At 44.6% G+C, this 20933-nt stretch overlaps 1 protein-coding gene across 1 annotated transcript in view; it reads right to left on the bottom strand.

Moving 5' to 3' along the window:
• Window positions 1-4840: 4840 nt before the first annotated feature.
• Window positions 4841-20933, bottom strand: part of psmb6 (proteasome 20S subunit beta 6) — a 24623-nt gene continuing 8530 nt past the window's right edge. Inside the window, exons 5-6 of the mRNA XM_065025109.1 lie at window positions 18333-18477; window positions 4841-5063 (exon numbers count right to left, since the gene is read on the bottom strand). Coding sequence (XP_064881181.1) covers window positions 4936-5063; window positions 18333-18477 — 273 coding nt within the window. The 3' untranslated portion in view covers window positions 4841-4935. The remainder of the gene's footprint in view (window positions 5064-18332; window positions 18478-20933) is intronic.

A 20933-nucleotide genomic window follows, 5' to 3' on the forward strand; every position in this document is an offset into this window, starting at 1 on the left:
GTATATCTCCAGTCCTTTAGACAGACAGTAGGGTATATCTCCAGTCCTTTAAACAGACAGTAGGGTATATCTCCAGTCCTTTAGACAGTAGGGTATATCTCCAGTCCTTTAAACAGACAGTAGGGTATATCTCCAGTCCTTTAGACAGACAGTAGGGTATATCTCCAGTCCTTTAGACAGACAGTAGGGTATATCTCCAGTCCTTTAGACAGACAGTAGGGTATATCTCCAGTCCTTTAAACAGACAGTAGGGTATATCTCCAGTCCTTTAGACAGACAGTAGGGTATATCTCCAGTCCTTTAGACAGACAGTAGGGTATATCTCCAGTCCTTTAGACAGACAGTAGGGTATATCTCCAGTCCTTTAGACAGACAGTAGGGTATATCTCCAGTCCTTTAGACAGACAGTAGGGTATATCTCCAGTCCTTTAGACAGACAGTAGGGTATATCTCTAGTCCTTTAAACAGACAGTAGGGTATATCTCCAGTCCTTTAAACAGACAGTAGGGTATATCTCCAGTCCTTTAAACAGACAGTAGGGTATATCTCCAGTCCTTTAGACAGTAGGGTATATCTCCAGTCCTTTAGACAGTAGGGTATATCTCCAGTCCTTTACAGTAGGGTATATCTCCAGTCCTTTAAACAGACAGTAGGGTATATCTCCAGTCCTTTAGACAGTAGGGTATATCTCCAGTCCTTTAGACAGTAGGGTATATCTCCAGTCCTTTACAGTAGGGTATATCTCCAGTCCTTTAGACAGACAGTAGGGTATATCTCCAGTCCTTTAGACAGACAGTAGGGTATATCTCCAGTCCTTTAGACAGACAGTAGGGTATATCTCCAGTCCTTTAGACAGACAGTAGGGTATATCTCCAGTCCTTTAGACAGACAGTAGGGTATATCTCTAGTCCTTTAGACAGACAGTAGGGTATATCTCCAGTCCTTTAGACAGACAGTAGGGTATATCTCCAGTCCTTTAAACAGACAGTAGGGTATATCTCCAGTCCTTTAAACAGACAGTAGGGTATATCTCCAGTCCTTTAAACAGACAGTAGGGTATATCTCCAGTCCTTTAGACAGACAGTAGGGTATATCTCCAGTCCTTTAGACAGTAGGGTATATCTCCAGTCCTTTAGACAGTAGGGTATATCTCCAGTCCTTTAGACAGTAGGGTATATCTCCAGTCCTTTAGACAGTAGGGTATATCTCCAGTCCTTTAGACAGTAGGGTATATCTCCAGTCCTTTAGACAGTAGGGTATATCTCCAGTCCTTTAGACAGTAGGGTATATCTCCAGTCCTTTAGACAGACAGTAGGGTATATCTCCAGTCCTTTAGACAGACAGTAGGGTATATCTCCAGTCCTTTAAACAGACAGTAGGGTATATCTCCAGTCCTTTAGACAGTAGGGTATATCTCCAGTCCTTTAGACAGTAGGGTATATCTCCAGTCCTTTAGACAGACAGTAGGGTATATCTCCAGTCCTTTAGACAGTAGGGTATATCTCCAGTCCTTTAGACAGTAGGGTATATCTCCAGTCCTTTAGACAGACAGTAGGGTATATCTCCAGTCCTTTAGACAGACAGTAGGGTATATCTCCAGTCCTTTAGACAGTAGGGTATATCTCCAGTCCTTTAGACAGTAGGGTATATCTCCAGTCCTTTAGACAGTAGGGTATATCTCCAGTCCTTTAGACAGTAGGGTATATCTCCAGTCCTTTAGGGTATATCTCCAGTCCTTTAGACAGTAGGGTATATCTCCAGTCCTTTAGACAGTAGGGTATATCTCCAGTCCTTTAGACAGTAGGGTATATCTCCAGTCCTTTAGACAGTAGGGTATATCTCCAGTCCTTTAGACAGTAGGGTATATCTCCAGTCCTTTAGACAGTAGGGTATATCTCCAGTCCTTTAAACAGACAGTAGGGTATATCTCCAGTCCTTTAAACAGACAGTAGGGTATATCTCCAGTCCTTTAGACAGACAGTAGGGTATATCTCCAGTCCTTTAGACAGACAGTAGGGTATATCTCCAGTCCTTTAGACAGTAGGGTATATCTCCAGTCCTTTAGACAGACAGTAGGGTATATCTCCAGTCCTTTAGACAGTAGGGTATATCTCCAGTCCTTTAGACAGTAGGGTATATCTCCAGTCCTTTAGACAGACAGTAGGGTATATCTCCAGTCCTTTAGACAGTAGGGTATATCTCCAGTCCTTTAGACAGACAGTAGGGTATATCTCCAGTCCTTTAGACAGTAGGGTATATCTCTAGTCCTTTAGACAGACAGTAGGGTATATCTCCAGTCCTTTAGACAGTAGGGTATATCTCCAGTCCTTTAGACAGTAGGGTATATCTCCAGTCCTTTAGACAGTAGGGTATATCTCTAGTCCTTTAGACAGACAGTAGGGTATATCTCCAGTCCTTTAGACAGTAGGGTATATCTCCAGTCCTTTAGACAGACAGTAGGGTATATCTCCAGTCCTTTAGACAGTAGGGTATATCTCCAGTCCTTTAGACAGTAGGGTATATCTCCAGTCCTTTAGACAGTAGGGTATATCTCCAGTCCTTTAGACAGTAGGGTATATCTCTAGTCCTTTAGACAGACAGTAGGGTATATCTCCAGTCCTTTAGACAGTAGGGTATATCTCTAGTCCTTTAGACAGACAGTAGGGTATATCTCCAGTCCTTTAGACAGTAGGGTATATCTCCAGTCCTTTAGACAGTAGGGTATATCTCCAGTCCTTTAGACAGTAGGGTATATCTCCAGTCCTTTAGACAGACAGTAGGGTATATCTCCAGTCCTTTAGACAGACAGTAGGGTATATCTCCAGTCCTTTAGACAGACAGTAGGGTATATCTCCAGTCCTTTAGACAGTAGGGTATATCTCCAGTCCTTTAGACAGACAGTAGGGTATATCTCCAGTCCTTTAGACAGTAGGGTATATCTCCAGTCCTTTAGACAGACAGTAGGGTATATCTCCAGTCCTTTAGACAGTAGGGTATATCTCCAGTCCTTTAAACAGACAGTAGGGTATATCTCCAGTCCTTTAGACAGTAGGGTATATCTCCAGTCCTTTAGACAGACAGTAGGGTATATCTCCAGTCCTTTAGACAGACAGTAGGGTATATCTCCAGTCCTTTAGACAGACAGTAGGGTATATCTCCAGTCCTTTAGACAGTAGGGTATATCTCCAGTCCTTTAGACAGTAGGGTATATCTCCAGTCCTTTAGACAGTAGGGTATATCTCCAGTCCTTTAAACAGTAGGGTATATCTCTAGTCCTTTAGACAGACAGTAGGGTATATCTCCAGTCCTTTAGACAGACAGTAGGGTATATCTCCAGTCCTTTAAACAGACAGTAGGGTATATCTCCAGTCCTTTAAACAGACAGTAGGGTATATCTCTAGTCCTTTAGACAGACAGTAGGGTATATCTCCAGTCCTTTAAACAGACAGTAGGGTATATCTCTAGTCCTTTAAACAGACAGTAGGGTATATCTCTAGTCCTTTAGACAGACAGTAGGGTATATCTCCAGTCCTTTAAACAGACAGTAGGGTATATCTCCAGTCCTTTAAACAGACAGTAGGGTATATCTCCAGTCCTTTAAACAGACAGTAGGGTATATCTCTAGTCCTTTAGACAGACAGTAGGGTATATCTCCAGTCCTTTAAACAGACAGTAGGGTATATCTCTAGTCCTTTAGACAGACAGTAGGGTATATCTCCAGTCCTTTAAACAGACAGTAGGGTATATCTCTAGTCCTTTAGACAGACAGTAGGGTATATCTCTAGTCCTTTAGACAGACAGTAGGGTATATCTCCAGTCCTTTAGACAGACAGTAGGGTATATCTCTAGTCCTTTAGACAGACAGTAGGGTATATCTCCAGTCCTTTAAACAGACAGTAGGGTATATCTCTAGTCCTTTAGACAGTAGGGTATATCTCTAGTCCTTTAGACAGACAGTAGGGTATATCTCCAGTCCTTTAGACAGTAGGGTATATCTCCAGTCCTTTAGACAGTAGGGTATATCTCCAGTCCTTTAGACAGTAGGGTATATCTCCAGTCCTTTAGACAGACAGTAGGGTATATCTCCAGTCCTTTAGACAGTAGGGTATATCTCCAGTCCTTTAGACAGTAGGGTATATCTCCAGTCCTTTAGACAGACAGTAGGGTATATCTCCAGTCCTTTAGACAGACAGTAGGGTATATCTCTAGTCCTTTAGACAGACAGTAGGGTATATCTCCAGTCCTTTAGACAGACAGTAGGGTATATCTCCAGTCCTTTAGACAGACAGTAGGGTATATCTCCAGTCCTTTAAACAGACAGTAGGGTATATCTCTAGTCCTTTAGACAGACAGTAGGGTATATCTCCAGTCCTTTAGACAGACAGTAGGGTATATCTCCAGTCCTTTAGACAGTAGGGTATATCTCCAGTCCTTTAGACAGACAGTAGGGTATATCTCCAGTCCTTTAGACAGTAGGGTATATCTCCAGTCCTTTAGACAGACAGTAGGGTATATCTCCAGTCCTTTAAACAGACAGTAGGGTATATCTCCAGTCCTTTAGACAGACAGTAGGGTATATCTCCAGTCCTTTAGACAGTAGGGTATATCTCCAGTCCTTTAGACAGACAGTAGGGTATATCTCCAGTCCTTTAGACAGACAGTAGGGTATATCTCCAGTCCTTTAGACAGACAGTAGGGTATATCTCCAGTCCTTTAGACAGACAGTAGGGTATATCTCCAGTCCTTTAGACAGACAGTAGGGTATATCTCTAGTCCTTTAGACAGACAGTCCTTTATATCTCTAACAGGCTGTTCATCAGTGACCACAAAAGAAACAATATTTACTTCCAAAAACTTTATTTATTTATTATTTTTTTATTAGAAATCTGAAGGGCTTTACAAACTCATGCCTAACAGAACTGTGTGTCTCTGTCTTTAAGCAGTAGACCATTTAGGTAGCTGGTTTCCCAGGATGACCTGTCTGTCCACTCCCGTCTCTGAGATGGCTGCCAGGCGGACCACGCCTCCACTGGACCCATCTCTCTCCATAGCCAGGGACAGGGCTGTCGGGGGAATAATATAGTTAACATGATAACAGGGCTGTCGGGGGAATAATATAGTTAACAGGGACAGGGCTGTCGGGGGAATAATATAGTTAACAGGGACAGGGCTGTCGGGGGAATAATATAGTTAACATGATAACAGGGCTGTCGGGGGAATAATATAGTTAACAGGGACAGGGCTGTCGGGGGAATAATATAGTTAACAGGGACAGGGCTGTCGGGGGAATAATATAGTTAACATGATAACAGGGCTGTCGGGGGAATAATATAGTTAACAGGGACAGGGCTGTCGGGGGAATAATATAGTTAACAGGGACAGGGCTGTCGGGGGAATAATATAGTTAACAGGGACAGGGCTGTCGGGGGAATAATATAGTTAACAGGGACAGGGCTGTCGGGGGAATAATATAGTTAACAGGGACAGGGCTGTCGGAGGAATAATATAGTTAACAGGGACAGGGCTGTCGGGGGAATAATATAGTTAACAGGGACAGGGCTGTCGGAGGAATAATATAGTTAACATGATAACAGGGCTGTCGGGGGAATAATATAGTTAACAGGGACAGGGCTGTCGGGGGAATAATATAGTTGACAGGGCTGTCGGGGGAATAATATAGTTAACATGATAACAGGGCTGTCGGGGGAATAATATAGTTAACAGGGACAGGGCTGTCGGGGGAATAATATAGTTAACAGGGACAGGGCTGTCGGGGGAATAATATAGTTAACAGGGACAGGGCTGTCGGGAGGAATAATATAGTTAACATGATAACAGGGCTGTCGGGGGAATAATATAGTTAACAGGGACAGGGCTGTCGGGGGAATAATATAGTTAACAGGGACAGGGCTGTCGGGGGAATAATATAGTTAACATGATAACAGGGCTGTCGGGGGAATAATATAGTTAACAGGGACAGGGCTGTCGGGGGAATAATATAGTTAACAGGGACAGGGGCGGGGGAATAATATGTTAACAGGGACAGGGCTGTCGGGGAATAATATAGTTAACAGGGACAGGGCTGTGGGGGAATAATATAGTTAACAGGGACAGGGCTGTCGGGGAATAATATAGTTAACAGGGACAGGGCTGTCGGGGGAATAATATAGTTAACAGGGACAGGGCTGTCGGGGGAATAATATAGTTAACAGGGACAGGGCTGTCGGGGGAATAATATAGTTAACATGATAACAGGGCTGTCGGGGGAATAATATAGTTAACAGGGACAGGGCTGTCGGGGGAATAATATAGTTAACAGGGACAGGGCTGTCGGGGAATAATATAGTTAACATGGACAGGGCTGTCGGGGAATAATATAGTTAACAGGGACAGGGCTGTCGGGGGAATAATATAGTTAACAGGGACAGGGCTGTCGGGGGAATAATATAGTTAACAGGGACAGGGCTGTCGGGGGAATAATATAGTTAACAGGGACAGGGCTGTCGGGGGAATAATAGAGTTAACATGATAACAGGGCTGTCGGGGGAATAATATAGTTAACATGATAACAGGGCTGTCGGGGGAATAATATAGTTAACATGATAACAGGGCTGTCGGGGGAATAATAGAGTTAACATGATAACAGGGCTGTCGGGGGAATAATATAGTTAACAGGGACAGGGCTGTCGGAGGAATAATATAGTTAACATGATAACAGGGCTGTCGGGGGAATAATATAGTTAACAGGGACAGGGCTGTCGGAGGAATAATATAGTTAACATGATAACAGGGCTGTCGGGGGAATAATATAGTTAACATGATAACAGGGCTGTCGGGGGAATAATATAGTTAACAGGGACAGGGCTGTCGGAGGAATAATATAGTTAACAGGGACAGGGCTGTCGGGGGAATAATATAGTTAACAGGGACAGGGCTGTCGGGGGAATAATATAGTTAACAGGGACAGGGCTGTCGGGGGAATAATATAGTTAACAGGGACAGGGCTGTCGGGGGAATAATAGAGTTAACATGATAACAGGGCTGTCGGGGGAATAATATAGTTAACATGATAACAGGGCTGTCGGGGGAATAATATAGTTAACAGGGACAGGGCTGTCGGAGGAATAATATAGTTAACAGGGACAGGGCTGTCGGGGGAATAATATAGTTAACATGATAACAGGGCTGTCGGGGAATAATATAGTTAACATGATAACAGGGCTGTCGGGGAATAATATAGTTAACAGGGACAGGGCTGTCGGAGGAATAATATAGTTAACATGATAACAGGGCTGTCGGGGGAATAATATAGTTAACAGGGACAGGGCTGTCGGGGGAATAATATAGTTAACAGGGACAGGGCTGTCGGAGGAATAATATAGTTAACAGGGACAGGGCTGTCGGGGGAATAATATAGTTAACAGGGACAGGGCTGTCGGGGGAATAATATAGTTAACAGGGACAGGGCTGTCGGGGGAATAATATAGTTAACAGGGACAGGGCTGTCGGAGGAATAATATAGTTAACATGATAACAGGGCTGTCGGGGGAATAATATAGTTAACATGATAACAGGGCTGTCGGGGGAATAATATAGTTAACAGGGACAGGGCTGTCGGGGGAATAATATAGTTAACAGGGACAGGGCTGTCGGGGGAATAATATAGTTAACATGATAACAGGGCTGTCGGGGGAATAATATAGTTAACATGATAACAGGGCTGTCGGGGGAATAATATAGTTAACAGGGACAGGGCTGTCGGGGGAATAATATAGTTAACATGGACAGGGCTGTCGGGGAATAATATAGTTAACAGGGACAGGGCTGTCGGGGGAATAATATAGTTAACATGATAACAGGGCTGTCGGGGGAATAATATAGTTAACAGGGACAGGGCTGTCGGGGGAATAATATAGTTAACATGGACAGGGCTGTCGGGGGAATAATATAGTTAACAGGGACAGGGCTGTCGGGGGAATAATATAGTTAACATGATAACAGGGCTGTCGGGGGAATAATATAGTTAACAGGGACAGGGCTGTCGGGGAATAATATAGTTAACATGATAACAGGGCTGTCGGGGGAATAATATAGTTAACAGGGACAGGGCTGTCGGAGGAATAATATAGTTAACATGATAACAGGGCTGTCGGGGGAATAATATAGTTAACATGATAACAGGGCTGTCGGGGGAATAATATAGTTAACAGGGACAGGGCTGTCGGGGAATAATATAGTTAACATGATAACAGGGCTGTCGGGGAATAATATAGTTAACAGGGACAGGGCTGTCGGGGGAATAATATAGTTAACAGGGACAGGGCTGTCGGGGGAATAATATAGTTAACAGGGACAGGGCTGTCGGGGGAATAATATAGTTAACAGGGACAGGGCTGTCGGGGGAATAATATAGTTAACAGGGACAGGGCTGTCGGGGAATAATATAGTTAACAGGGACAGGGCTGTCGGGGGAATAATATAGTTAACAGGGACAGGGCTGTCGGGGGAATAATATAGTTAACATGATAACAGGGCTGTCGGGGGAATAATATAGTTAACAGGGACAGGGCTGTCGGGGGAATAATATAGTTAACATGATAACAGGGCTGTCGGGGGAATAATATAGTTAACATGATAACAGGGCTGTCGGGGGAATAATATAGTTAACATGATAACAGGGCTGTCGGGGGAATAATATAGTTAACAGGGACAGGGCTGTCGGAGGAATAATATAGTTAACAGGGACAGGGCTGTCGGGGGAATAATATAGTTAACATGATAACAGGGCTGTCGGGGGAATAATATAGTTAACATGATAACAGGGCTGTCGGAGGAATAATATAGTTGACAGGGCTGTCGGGGGAATAATATAGTTAACAGGGACAGGGCTGTCGGGGGAATAATATAGTTAACAGGGACAGGGCTGTCGGGGGAATAATATAGTTAACATGATAACAGGGCTGTCGGGGGAATAATATAGTTAACAGGGACAGGGCTGTCGGGGAATAATATAGTTAACATGATAACAGGGCTGTCGGGGAATAATATAGTTAACATGATAACAGGGCTGTCGGGGGAATAATATAGTTAACATGATAACAGGGCTGTCGGGGAATAATATAGTTAACAGGGACAGGGCTGTCGGAGGAATAATATAGTTAACAGGGACAGGGCTGTCGGGGGAATAATATAGTTAACATGATAACAGGGCTGTCGGGGGAATAATATAGTTAACATGATAACAGGGCTGTCGGGGAATAATATAGTTAACATGATAACAGGGCTGTCGGAGGAATAATATAGTTAACAGGGACAGGGCTGTCGGGGAATAATATAGTTAACAGGGACAGGGCTGTGGGGGGAATAATATAGTTAACATGATAACAGGGCTGTCGGGGGAATAATATAGTTAACATGATAACAGGGCTGTCGGGGAATAATATAGTTAACAGGGACAGGGCTGTCGGGGAATAATATAGTTAACATGATAACAGGGCTGTCGGGGGAATAATATAGTTAACAGGGACAGGGCTGTCGGGGGAATAATATAGTTAACATGATAACAGGGCTGTCGGGGGAATAATATAGTTAACAGGGACAGGGCTGTCGGGGAATAATATAGTTAACATGATAACAGGGCTGTCGGGGGAATAATATAGTTAACAGGGACAGGGCTGTCGGGGAATAATATAGTTAACAGGGACAGGGCTGTCGGGGAATAATATAGTTAACAGGGACAGGGCTGTCGGAGGAATAATATAGTTAACAGGGACAGGGCTGTCGGGGGAATAATATAGTTAACAGGGACAGGGCTGTCGGGGGAATAATATAGTTAACAGGGACAGGGCTGTCGGAGGAATAATATAGTTAACATGATAACAGGGCTGTCGGGGGAATAATATAGTTAACAGGGACAGGGCTGTCGGGGGAATAATATAGTTAACAGGGACAGGGCTGTCGGGGGAATAATATAGTTAACATGATAACAGGGCTGTCGGGGGAATAATATAGTTAACAGGGACAGGGCTGTCGGAGGAATAATATAGTTAACAGGGACAGGGCTGTCGGGGGAATAATATAGTTAACATGATAACAGGGCTGTCGGGGGAATAATATAGTTAACAGGGACAGGGCTGTCGGGGAATAATATAGTTAACATGATAACAGGGCTGTCGGAGGAATAATATAGTTAACATGATAACAGGGCTGTCGGGGGAATAATATAGTTAACAGGGACAGGGCTGTCGGGGGAATAATATAGTTAACATGATAACAGGGCTGTCGGGGGAATAATATAGTTAACATGATAACAGGGCTGTCGGGGGAATAATATAGTTAACAGGGACAGGGCTGTCGGGGGAATAATATAGTTAACATGATAACAGGGCTGTCGGGGGAATAATATAGTTAACAGGGACAGGGCTGTCGGGGAATAATATAGTTAACAGGGACAGGGCTGTCGGGGGAATAATATAGTTAACAGGGACAGGGCTGTCGGGGGAATAATATAGTTAACATGATAACAGGGCTGTCGGAGGAATAATATAGTTAACAGGGACAGGGCTGTCGGGGGAATAATATAGTTAACAGGGACAGGGCTGTCGGGGGAATAATATAGTTAACATGATAACAGGGCTGTCGGGGGAATAATATAGTTAACATGATAACAGGGCTGTCGGGGGAATAATATAGTTAACAGGGACAGGGCTGTCGGGGGAATAATATAGTTAACATGATAACAGGGCTGTCGGGGGAATAATATAGTTAACAGGGACAGGGCTGTCGGGGAATAATATAGTTAACAGGGACAGGGCTGTCGGGGAATAATATAGTTAACATGATAACAGGGCTGTCGGGGGAATAATATAGTTAACAGGGACAGGGCTGTCGGAGGAATAATATAGTTAACAGGGACAGGGCTGTCGGGGGAATAATATAGTTAACAGGGACAGGGCTGTCGGGGGAATAATATAGTTAACATGATAACAGGGCTGTCGGGGGAATAATATAGTTAACAGGGACAGGGCTGTCGGGGGAATAATATAGTTAACAGGGACAGGGCTGTCGGGGGAATAATATAGTTAACAGGGACAGGGCTGTCGGGGGAATAATATAGTTAACAGGGACAGGGCTGTCGGGGGAATAATATAGTTAACAGGGACAGGGCTGTCGGAGGAATAATATAGTTAACATGATAACAGGGCTGTCGGGGGAATAATATAGTTAACAGGGACAGGGCTGTCGGGGGAATAATATAGTTAACAGGGACAGGGCTGTCGGGGGAATAATATAGTTAACAGGGACAGGGCTGTCGGAGGAATAATATAGTTAACATGATAACAGGGCTGTCGGGGGAATAATATAGTTAACATGATAACAGGGCTGTCGGGGGAATAATATAGTTAACAGGGACAGGGCTGTCGGGGGAATAATATAGTTAACATGATAACAGGGCTGTCGGGGGAATAATATAGTTAACAGGGACAGGGCTGTCGGGGGAATAATATAGTTAACATGATAACAGGGCTGTCGGGGGAATAATATAGTTAACAGGGACAGGGCTGTCGGGGGAATAATATAGTTAACAGGGACAGGGCTGTCGGGGGAATAATATAGTTAACAGGGACAGGGCTGTCGGGGGAATAATATAGTTAACAGGGACAGGGCTGTCGGAGGAATAATATAGTTAACAGGGACAGGGCTGTCGGGGGAATAATATAGTTAACATGGACAGGGCTGTCGGGGGAATAATATAGTTAACAGGGACAGGGCTGTCGGGGGAATAATATAGTTAACAGGGACAGGGCTGTCGGGGGAATAATATAGTTAACAGGGACAGGGCTGTCGGGGGAATAATATAGTTAACATGATAACAGGGCTGTCGGGGGAATAATATAGTTAACAGGGACAGGGCTGTCGGGGAATAATATAGTTAACAGGGACAGGGCTGTCGGGGGAATAATATAGTTAACAGGGACAGGGCTGTCGGGGGAATAATATAGTTAACACGATAACAGGGCTGTCGGGGGAATAATATAGTTAACAGGGACAGGGCTGTCGGGGGAATAATATAGTTAACAGGGACAGGGCTGTCGGAGGAATAATATAGTTAACAGGGACAGGGCTGTCGGGGAATAATATAGTTAACAGGGACAGGGCTGTCGGGGAATAATATAGTTAACAGGGACAGGGCTGTCGGGGAATAATATAGTTAACAGGGACAGGGCTGTCGGGGAATAATATAGTTAACAGGGACAGGGCTGTCGGGGGAATAATATAGTTAACATGATAACAGGGCTGTCGGGGGAATAATATAGTTAACAGGGACAGGGCTGTCGGGGGAATAATATAGTTAACATGATAACAGGGCTGTCGGGGGAATAATATAGTTAACAGGGACAGGGCTGTCGGGGAATAATATAGTTAACATGATAACAGGGCTGTCGGGGGAATAATATAGTTAACATGATAACAGGGCTGTCTGGGGGAATAATATAGTTAACAGGGACAGGGCTGTCGGGGAATAATATAGTTAACAGGGACAGGGCTGTCGGGGGAATAATATAGTTAACAGGGACAGGGCTGTCGGGGGAATAATATAGTTAACAGGGACAGGGCTGTCGGGGAATAATATAGTTAACAGGGACAGGGCTGTCGGGGGAATAATATAGTTAACAGGGACAGGGCTGTCGGGGAATAATATAGTTAACATGATAACAGGGCTGTCGGGGGAATAATATAGTTAACAGGGACAGGGCTGTCGGGGAATAATATAGTTAACAGGGACAGGGCTGTCGGGGGAATAATATAGTTAACACGATAACAGGGCTGTCGGGGAATAATATAGTTAACAGGGACAGGGCTGTCGGGGAATAATATAGTTAACAGGGACAGGGCTGTCGGAGGAATAATATAGTTAACAGGGACAGGGCTGTCGGGGGAATAATATAGTTAACAGGGACAGGGCTGTCGGGGAATAATATAGTTAACAGGGACAGGGCTGTCGGGGGAATAATATAGTTAACAGGGACAGGGCTGTCGGGGAATAATATAGTTAACAGGGACAGGGCTGTCGGGGGAATAATATAGTTAACATGATAACAGGGCTGTCGGGGGAATAATATAGTTAACAGGGACAGGGCTGTCGGGGGAATAATATAGTTAACATGATAACAGGGCTGTCGGGGGAATAATATAGTTAACAGGGACAGGGCTGTCGGGGGAATAATATAGTTAACATGATAACAGGGCTGTCGGGGGAATAATATAGTTAACATGATAACAGGGCTGTCGGGGGAATAATATAGTTAACAGGGACAGGGCTGTCGTGGGGGAATAATATAGTTAACATGATAACAGGGCTGTCGGGGAATAATATAGTTAACAGGGACAGGGCTGTCGGGGGAATAATATAGTTAACATGATAACAGGGCTGTCGGGGGAATAATATAGTTAACAGGGACAGGGCTGTCGGGGAATAATATAGTTAACAGGGACAGGGCTGTCGGGGGAATAATATAGTTAACAGGGACAGGGCTGTCGGGGAATAATATAGTTAACATGATAACAGGGCTGTCGGGGAATAATATAGTTAACAGGGACAGGGCTGTCGGGGGAATAATATAGTTAACATGATAACAGGGCTGTCGGGGAATAATATAGTTAACAGGGACAGGGCTGTCGGGGGAATAATATAGTTAACATGATAACAGGGCTGTCGGGGGGAATAATATAGTTAACAGGGACAGGGCTGTCGGGGGAATAATATAGTTAACATGATAACAGGGCTGTCGGGGGAATAATATAGTTAACAGGGACAGGGCTGTCGGGGGAATAATATAGTTAACATGATAACAGGGCTGTCGGGGGAATAATATAGTTAACATGATAACAGGGCTGTCGGGGGAATAATATAGTTAACAGGGACAGGGCTGTCGGAGGAATAATATAGTTAACAGGGACAGGGCTGTCAGGGGGGAATAATATAGTTAACATGATAACAGGGCTGTCGGGGAATAATATAGTTAACAGGGACAGGGCTGTCGGGGAATAATATAGTTAACATGATAACAGGGCTGTCGGGGGAATAATATAGTTAACAGGGACAGGGCTGTCGGGGAATAATATAGTTAACAGGGACAGGGCTGTCTGGGGGAATAATATAGTTAACAGGGACAGGGCTGTCGGGGAATAATATAGTTAACAGGGACAGGGCTGTCGGGGGGAATAATATAGTTAACATGATAACAGGGCTGTCGGGGGAATAATATAGTTAACAGGGACAGGGCTGTCGGGGGAATAATATAGTTAACAGGGACAGGGCTGTCAGGGGAATAATATAGTTAACAGGGACAGGGCTGTCGGGGGAATAATATAGTTAACAGGGACAGGGCTGTCGGGGAATAATATAGTTAACAGGGACAGGGCTGTCGGGGGAATAATATAGTTAACATGATAACAGGGCTGTCGGGGGAATAATATAGTTAACATGATAACAGGGCTGTCGGGGGAATAATATAGTTAACAGGGACAGGGCTGTCGGGGGAATAATATAGTTAACAGGGACAGGGCTGTCGGAGGAATAATATAGTTAACATGATAACAGGGCTGTCGGGGGAATAATATAGTTAACAGGGACAGGGCTGTCGGGGGAATAATATAGTTAACAGGGACAGGGCTGTCGGGGGAATAATATAGTTAACAGGGACAGGGCTGTAATATAGGGGGAATAATATAGTTAACATGATAACAGGGCTGTCGGGGGAATAATATAGTTAACAGGGACAGGGCTGTCGGGGAATAATATAGTTAACATGGGACAGGGCTGTCGGGGGAATAATATAGTTAACAGGGACAGGGCTGTCGGGGGAATAATATAGTTAACATGATAACAGGGCTGTCGGGGGAATAATATAGTTAACAGGGACAGGGCTGTCGGAGGAATAATATAGTTAACAGGGACAGGGCTGTCGGGGGAATAATATAGTTAACAGGGACAGGGCTGTCGGGGGAATAATATAGTTAACATGATAACAGGGCTGTCGGGGGAATAATATAGTTAACAGGGACAGGGCTGTCGGGGGAATAATATAGTTAACATGATAACAGGGCTGTCGGGGAATAATATAGTTAACAGGGACAGGGCTGTCGGGGGAATAATATAGTTAACAGGGACAGGGCTGTCGGGGGAATAATATAGTTAACAGGGACAGGGCTGTCGGGGGAATAATATAGTTAACAGAATAATATAGTTAACATGATAACAGGGCTGTCGGGGAATAATATAGTTAACAGGGACAGGGCTGTCGGGGGAATAATATAGTTAACAGGGACAGGGCTGTCGGGGGAATAATATAGTTAACATGATAACAGGGCTGTCGGGGGAATAATATAGTTAACAGGGACAGGGCTGTCGGAGGAATAATATAGTTAACAGGGACAGGGCTGTCGGGGAATAATATAGTTAACAGGGACAGGGCTGTCGGGGGAATAATATAGTTAACAGGGACAGGGCTGTCGGGGGAATAATATAGTTAACATGATAACAGGGCTGTCGGGGGAATAATATAGTTAACAGGGACAGGGCTGTCAGGGCTGGGGAATAATATAGTTAACAGGGACAGGGCTGTCGGGGGAATAATATAGTTAACAGGGACAGGGCTGTCGGGGGAATAATATAGTTAACACGATAACAGGGCTGTCGGGGGAATAATATAGTTAACAGGGACAGGGCTGTCGGGGGAATAATATAGTTAACAGGGACAGGGCTGTCGGAGGAATAATATAGTTAACAGGGACAGGGCTGTCGGGGGAATAATATAGTTAACAGGGACAGGGCTGTCGGGGGAATAATATAGTTAACAGGGACAGGGCTGTCGGGGGAATAATATAGTTAACAGGGACAGGGCTGTCGGGGAATAATATAGTTAACATGATAACAGGGCTGTCGGGGGAATAATATAGTTAACAGGGACAGGGCTGTCGGGGGAATAATATAGTTAACAGGGACAGGGCTGTCGGGGGAATAATATAGTTAACATGATAACAGGGCTGTCGGGGGAATAATATAGTTAACAGGGACAGGGCTGTCGGGGGAATAATATAGTTAACATGATAACAGGGCTGTCGGGGAATAATATAGTTAACAGGGACAGGGCTGTCGGGGAATAATATAGTTAACATGATAACAGGGCTGTCGGGGAATAATATAGTTAACAGGGACAGGGCTGTCGGGGGAATAATATAGTTAACATGATAACAGGGCTGTCGGGGGAATAATATAGTTAACAGGGACAGGGCTGTCGGGGGAATAATATAGTTAACATGATAACAGGGCTGTCGGGGGAATAATATAGTTAACATGATAACAGGGCTGTCGGGGGAATAATATAGTTAACAGGGACAGGGCTGTCGGAGGAATAATATAGTTAACAGGGACAGGGCTGTCGGGGGAATAATATAGTTAACATGATAACAGGGCTGTCGGGGGAATAATATAGTTAACATGATAACAGGGCTGTCGGGGGAATAATATAGTTAACAGGGACAGGGCTGTCGGGGGAATAATATAGTTAACATGATAACAGGGCTGTCGGGGGAATAATATAGTTAACAGGGACAGGGCTGTCGGGGGAATAATATAGTTAACATGATAACAGGGCTGTCGGGGGAATAATATAGTTAACAGGGACAGGGCTGTCGGGGGAATAATATAGTTAACATGATAACAGGGCTGTCGGGGAATAATATAGTTAACAGGGACAGGGCTGTCGGGGGAATAATATAGTTAACATGATAACAGGGCTGTCGGGGGAATAATATAGTTAACATGATAACAGGGCTGTCGGGGGAATAATATAGTTAACAGGGACAGGGCTGTCGGAGGAATAATATAGTTAACAGGGACAGGGCTGTCGGGGGAATAATATAGTTAACATGATAACAGGGCTGTCGGGGGAATAATATAGTTAACAGGGACAGGGCTGTCGGGGAATAATATAGTTAACATGATAACAGGGCTGTCGGGGGAATAATATAGTTAACAGGGACAGGGCTGTCGGGGAATAATATAGTTAACAGGGACAGGGCTGTCGGGGAATAATATAGTTAACAGGGACAGGGCTGTCGGGGGAATAATATAGTTAACATGATAACAGGGCTGTCGGGGAATAATATAGTTAACATGATAACAGGGCTGTCGGGGGAATAATATAGTTAACAGGGACAGGGCTGTCGGGGGAATAATATAGTTAACAGGGACAGGGCTGTCGGAGGAATAATATAGTTAACAGGGACAGGGCTGTCGGGGGAATAATATAGTTAACAGGGACAGGGCTGTCGGGGAATAATATAGTTAACATGATAACAGGGCTGTCGGGGAATAATATAGTTAACAGGGACAGGGCTGTCGGAGGAATAATATAGTTAACATGATAACAGGGCTGTCGGGGAATAATATAGTTAACAGGGACAGGGCTGTCGGGGGAATAATATAGTTAACAGGGACAGGGCTGTCGGGGGAATAATATAGTTAACAGGGACAGGGCTGTCGGGGGAATAATATAGTTAACATGATAACAGGGCTGTCGGGGGAATAATATAGTTAACAGGGACAGGGCTGTCGGGGGAATAATATAGTTAACAGGGACAGGGCTGTCGGGGGAATAATATAGTTAACAGGGACAGGGCTGTCGGGGGAATAATATAGTTAACATGATAACGGGGCTGTCGGGGGAATAATATAGTTAACAGGGACAGGGCTGTCGGAGGAATAATATAGTTAACAGGGACAGGGCTGTCGGGGGAATAATATAGTTAACAGGGACAGGGCTGTCGGGGGAATAATATAGTTAACATGATAACAGGGCTGTCGGGGGAATAATATAGTTAACACGATAACAGTTAATATAATAATAGCTAATATAATCATAATAGCCACTGGTCACCATAGCAACACCCACCCGTAGCACGCGCTCCATCAGGTATATTTCACTGGTCACCATAGCAACACCCACCCGTAGCACGCGCTCCATCAGGTATATTTCACTGGTCACCATAGCAACACCCACCCGTAGCACGCGCTCCATCAGGTATATTTCACTGGTCACCATAGCAACACCCACCCGTAGCACGCGCTCCATCAGGTATATTTCACTGGTCACCATAGCAACACCCACCCGTAGCACGCGCTCCAGCAGGTATATTTCACTGGTCACCATAGCAACACCCACCCGTAGCATGCCCTCCAGCAGGTATATTTCACTGGTCACCATAGCAACACGCGCTCCAGTCTCAAAACTGAACAAAGAACAAGATTTGTTTTGTGTTTGTACCTCCAGATACCAGGCGAAGACACTGGTCCTTTGTCATGTTGGGTTTGTAGTTGGAGTCCATGTAACCATAGATATAGGTGGATCCTGACCCTCCAACTGATACAGGCTGTCTGACCAGCATACCTCCTACTGGGACAGTGTACACCTGGTGGGGGGGGGGTCATAAACCAATTAATCAATTAAACTACTCAGTCTGTGAATCAGGATTCGTAAGATACTGATTGAAATGAAACAGGCCCAGCTAAAATAGTCAAGAAGGTTTATTCACGGGAACGTTCTGGTCTGTTGAACAAAACAATTCATTTTATACTGACTTCTCATGCACACACACACATTCACACAAACATACACACACACATTCACACAAACATACGCACACACATTCACACAAACATACATTCACACAAACATACACACACACATTCACACAAACATACACACACACATTCACACAAACATTCACACACACATTCACACAAACATACATTCACACGCACACACACATTCACACACATTCACACTAACATACGCACACACTAACATACGCACACACTAACATACGCACACACATTCATACAAACACACTAACATACGCACACACATTCACACTCACACACTAACATACGCACACACATTCACACACTAACATACGCACACACATTCACACAAACATACGCACACCATGTCCTGCTACCCAGCCGACAAAGATTAGGGGATTCCGTGAGACTTACTCCCTCTTCAAATAAATTCCATCAACAGGGAGAAAAGCGGAAAGAGAGTGTGTGTGTGTGTGTGTGTTAGGGTCCGACTGATACAGGCTGTCTGACCAGCATACCTATATCTCCTACTGGACAAGAGGAAAGAGGGAGAGAAGGACAGAGTAAGTACTGAGTAGTGTCTGGTAGTGGAGAGAGTAAGTACTGAGTAGTGTCTTATAGGGGAGAGAGTAAGTACTGAGTAGTGTCTGATAGTGGAGAGAGAAGGACAGAGTAAGTACTGAGTAGTGTCTGATAGGGGAGAGAGTAAGTACTGAGTAGTGTCTGATAGGGGAGAGAGTAAGTACTGAGTAGTGTCTGATAGGGGAGAGAGTAAGTACTGAGTAGTGTCTGATATTGGAGAGAGAAGGACAGAGTAAGTACTGAGTAGTATCTGATAGTGGAGAGAGTATGTACTGAGTAGTGTCTGGTAGTGGAGAGAGTAAGTACTGAGTAGTGTCTGGTAGTGGAGAGAGTAAGTACTGAGTAGTGTCTGGTAGTGGAGAGAGTAAGTACTGAGTAGTGTCTTATAGGGGAGAGAGTAAGTACTGAGTAGTGTCTTATAGGGGAGAGAGTAAGTACTGAGTAGTGTCTGATAGTGGAGAGAGTAAGTACTGAGTAGTGTCTGATAGGGGAGAGAGTAAGTACTGAGTAGTGTCTGATAGGGGAGAGAGTAAGTACTGAGTAGTGTCTTATAGTGGACAGAGTAAGTACTGAGTAGTGTCTGATAGTGGAGAGAGTAAGTACTGAGTAGTGTCTTATAGTGGACAGAGTAAGTACTGAGTAGTGTCTAATAGGGGAGAGAGTAAGTACTGAGTAGTGTCTGATAGTGGAGAGAGAAGGACAGAGTAAGTACTGAGTAGTGTCTGATAGTGGAGAGAGAAGGACAGAGTAAGTACTGAGTAGTGTCTGATAGTGGAGAGAGTAAGTACTGAGTAGTGTCTAATAGGGGAGAGAGTAAGTACTGAGTAGTGTCTGATAGTGGAGAGAGTAAGTACTGAGTAGTGTCTGATAGTGGAGAGAGAAGGACAGAGTAGTGTCTAATAGGGGAGAGAGTAAGTATTGAGTAGTGTCTGGTAGTGGAGAGAGTAAGTATTGAGTAGTGTCTGATAGTGGAGAGAGTAAGTACTGAGTAGTGTCTAATAGGGGAGAGAGTAAGTATTGAGTAGTGTCTGATAGTGGACAGAGTATGTACTGAGTAGTGTCTTATAGTGGGGAGAGAGAAGGACAGAGTAAGTACTGAGTAGTGTCTGATAGGGGAGAGAGAAGGACAGAGTAAGTACTGAGTAGTGTCTGATAGTGGAGAGAGAAGGACAGAGTAAGTACTGAGTAGTGTCTGATAGGGGAGAGAGAAGGACAGAGTGAGTACTGAGTAGTGTCTGATAGTGGAGAGAGAAGGACAGAGTAAGTACTGAGTAGTGTCTGATAGTGGAGAGAGAAGGACAGAGTACGTACTGAGTAGTGGAGAGAGGAGGACAGAGTAAGTACTGAGTAGTGTCTGATAGGGGAGAGTCTAACCTGTCCTCCCAGTCTCTTGTCCCTGATAGGGGAGAGTCTAACCTGTCCTCCCCGTCTCTTGTCCCTGATAGGGGAGAGTCTAACCTGTCCTCCCAGTCTCTTGTCCCTGATAGGGGAGAGTCTAACCTGTCCTCCCAGTCTCTTGTCCCTGATAGGGGAGAGTCTAACCTGTCCTCCCCGTCTCTTGTCCCTGATAGGGGAGAGTCTAACCTGTCCTCCCAGTCTCTTGTCCCTGATAGGGGAGAGTCTAACCTGTCCTCCCCGTCTTTTGTCCCTGATAGGGGAGAGTCTAACCTGTCCTCCCCGTCTCTTGTCCCTGATAGGGGAG

Source organism: Oncorhynchus nerka, linkage group LG12 (genome assembly GCF_034236695.1).
Source record: "Oncorhynchus nerka isolate Pitt River linkage group LG12, Oner_Uvic_2.0, whole genome shotgun sequence".
NCBI classification, from domain to species: domain Eukaryota; kingdom Metazoa; phylum Chordata; class Actinopteri; order Salmoniformes; family Salmonidae; genus Oncorhynchus; species Oncorhynchus nerka.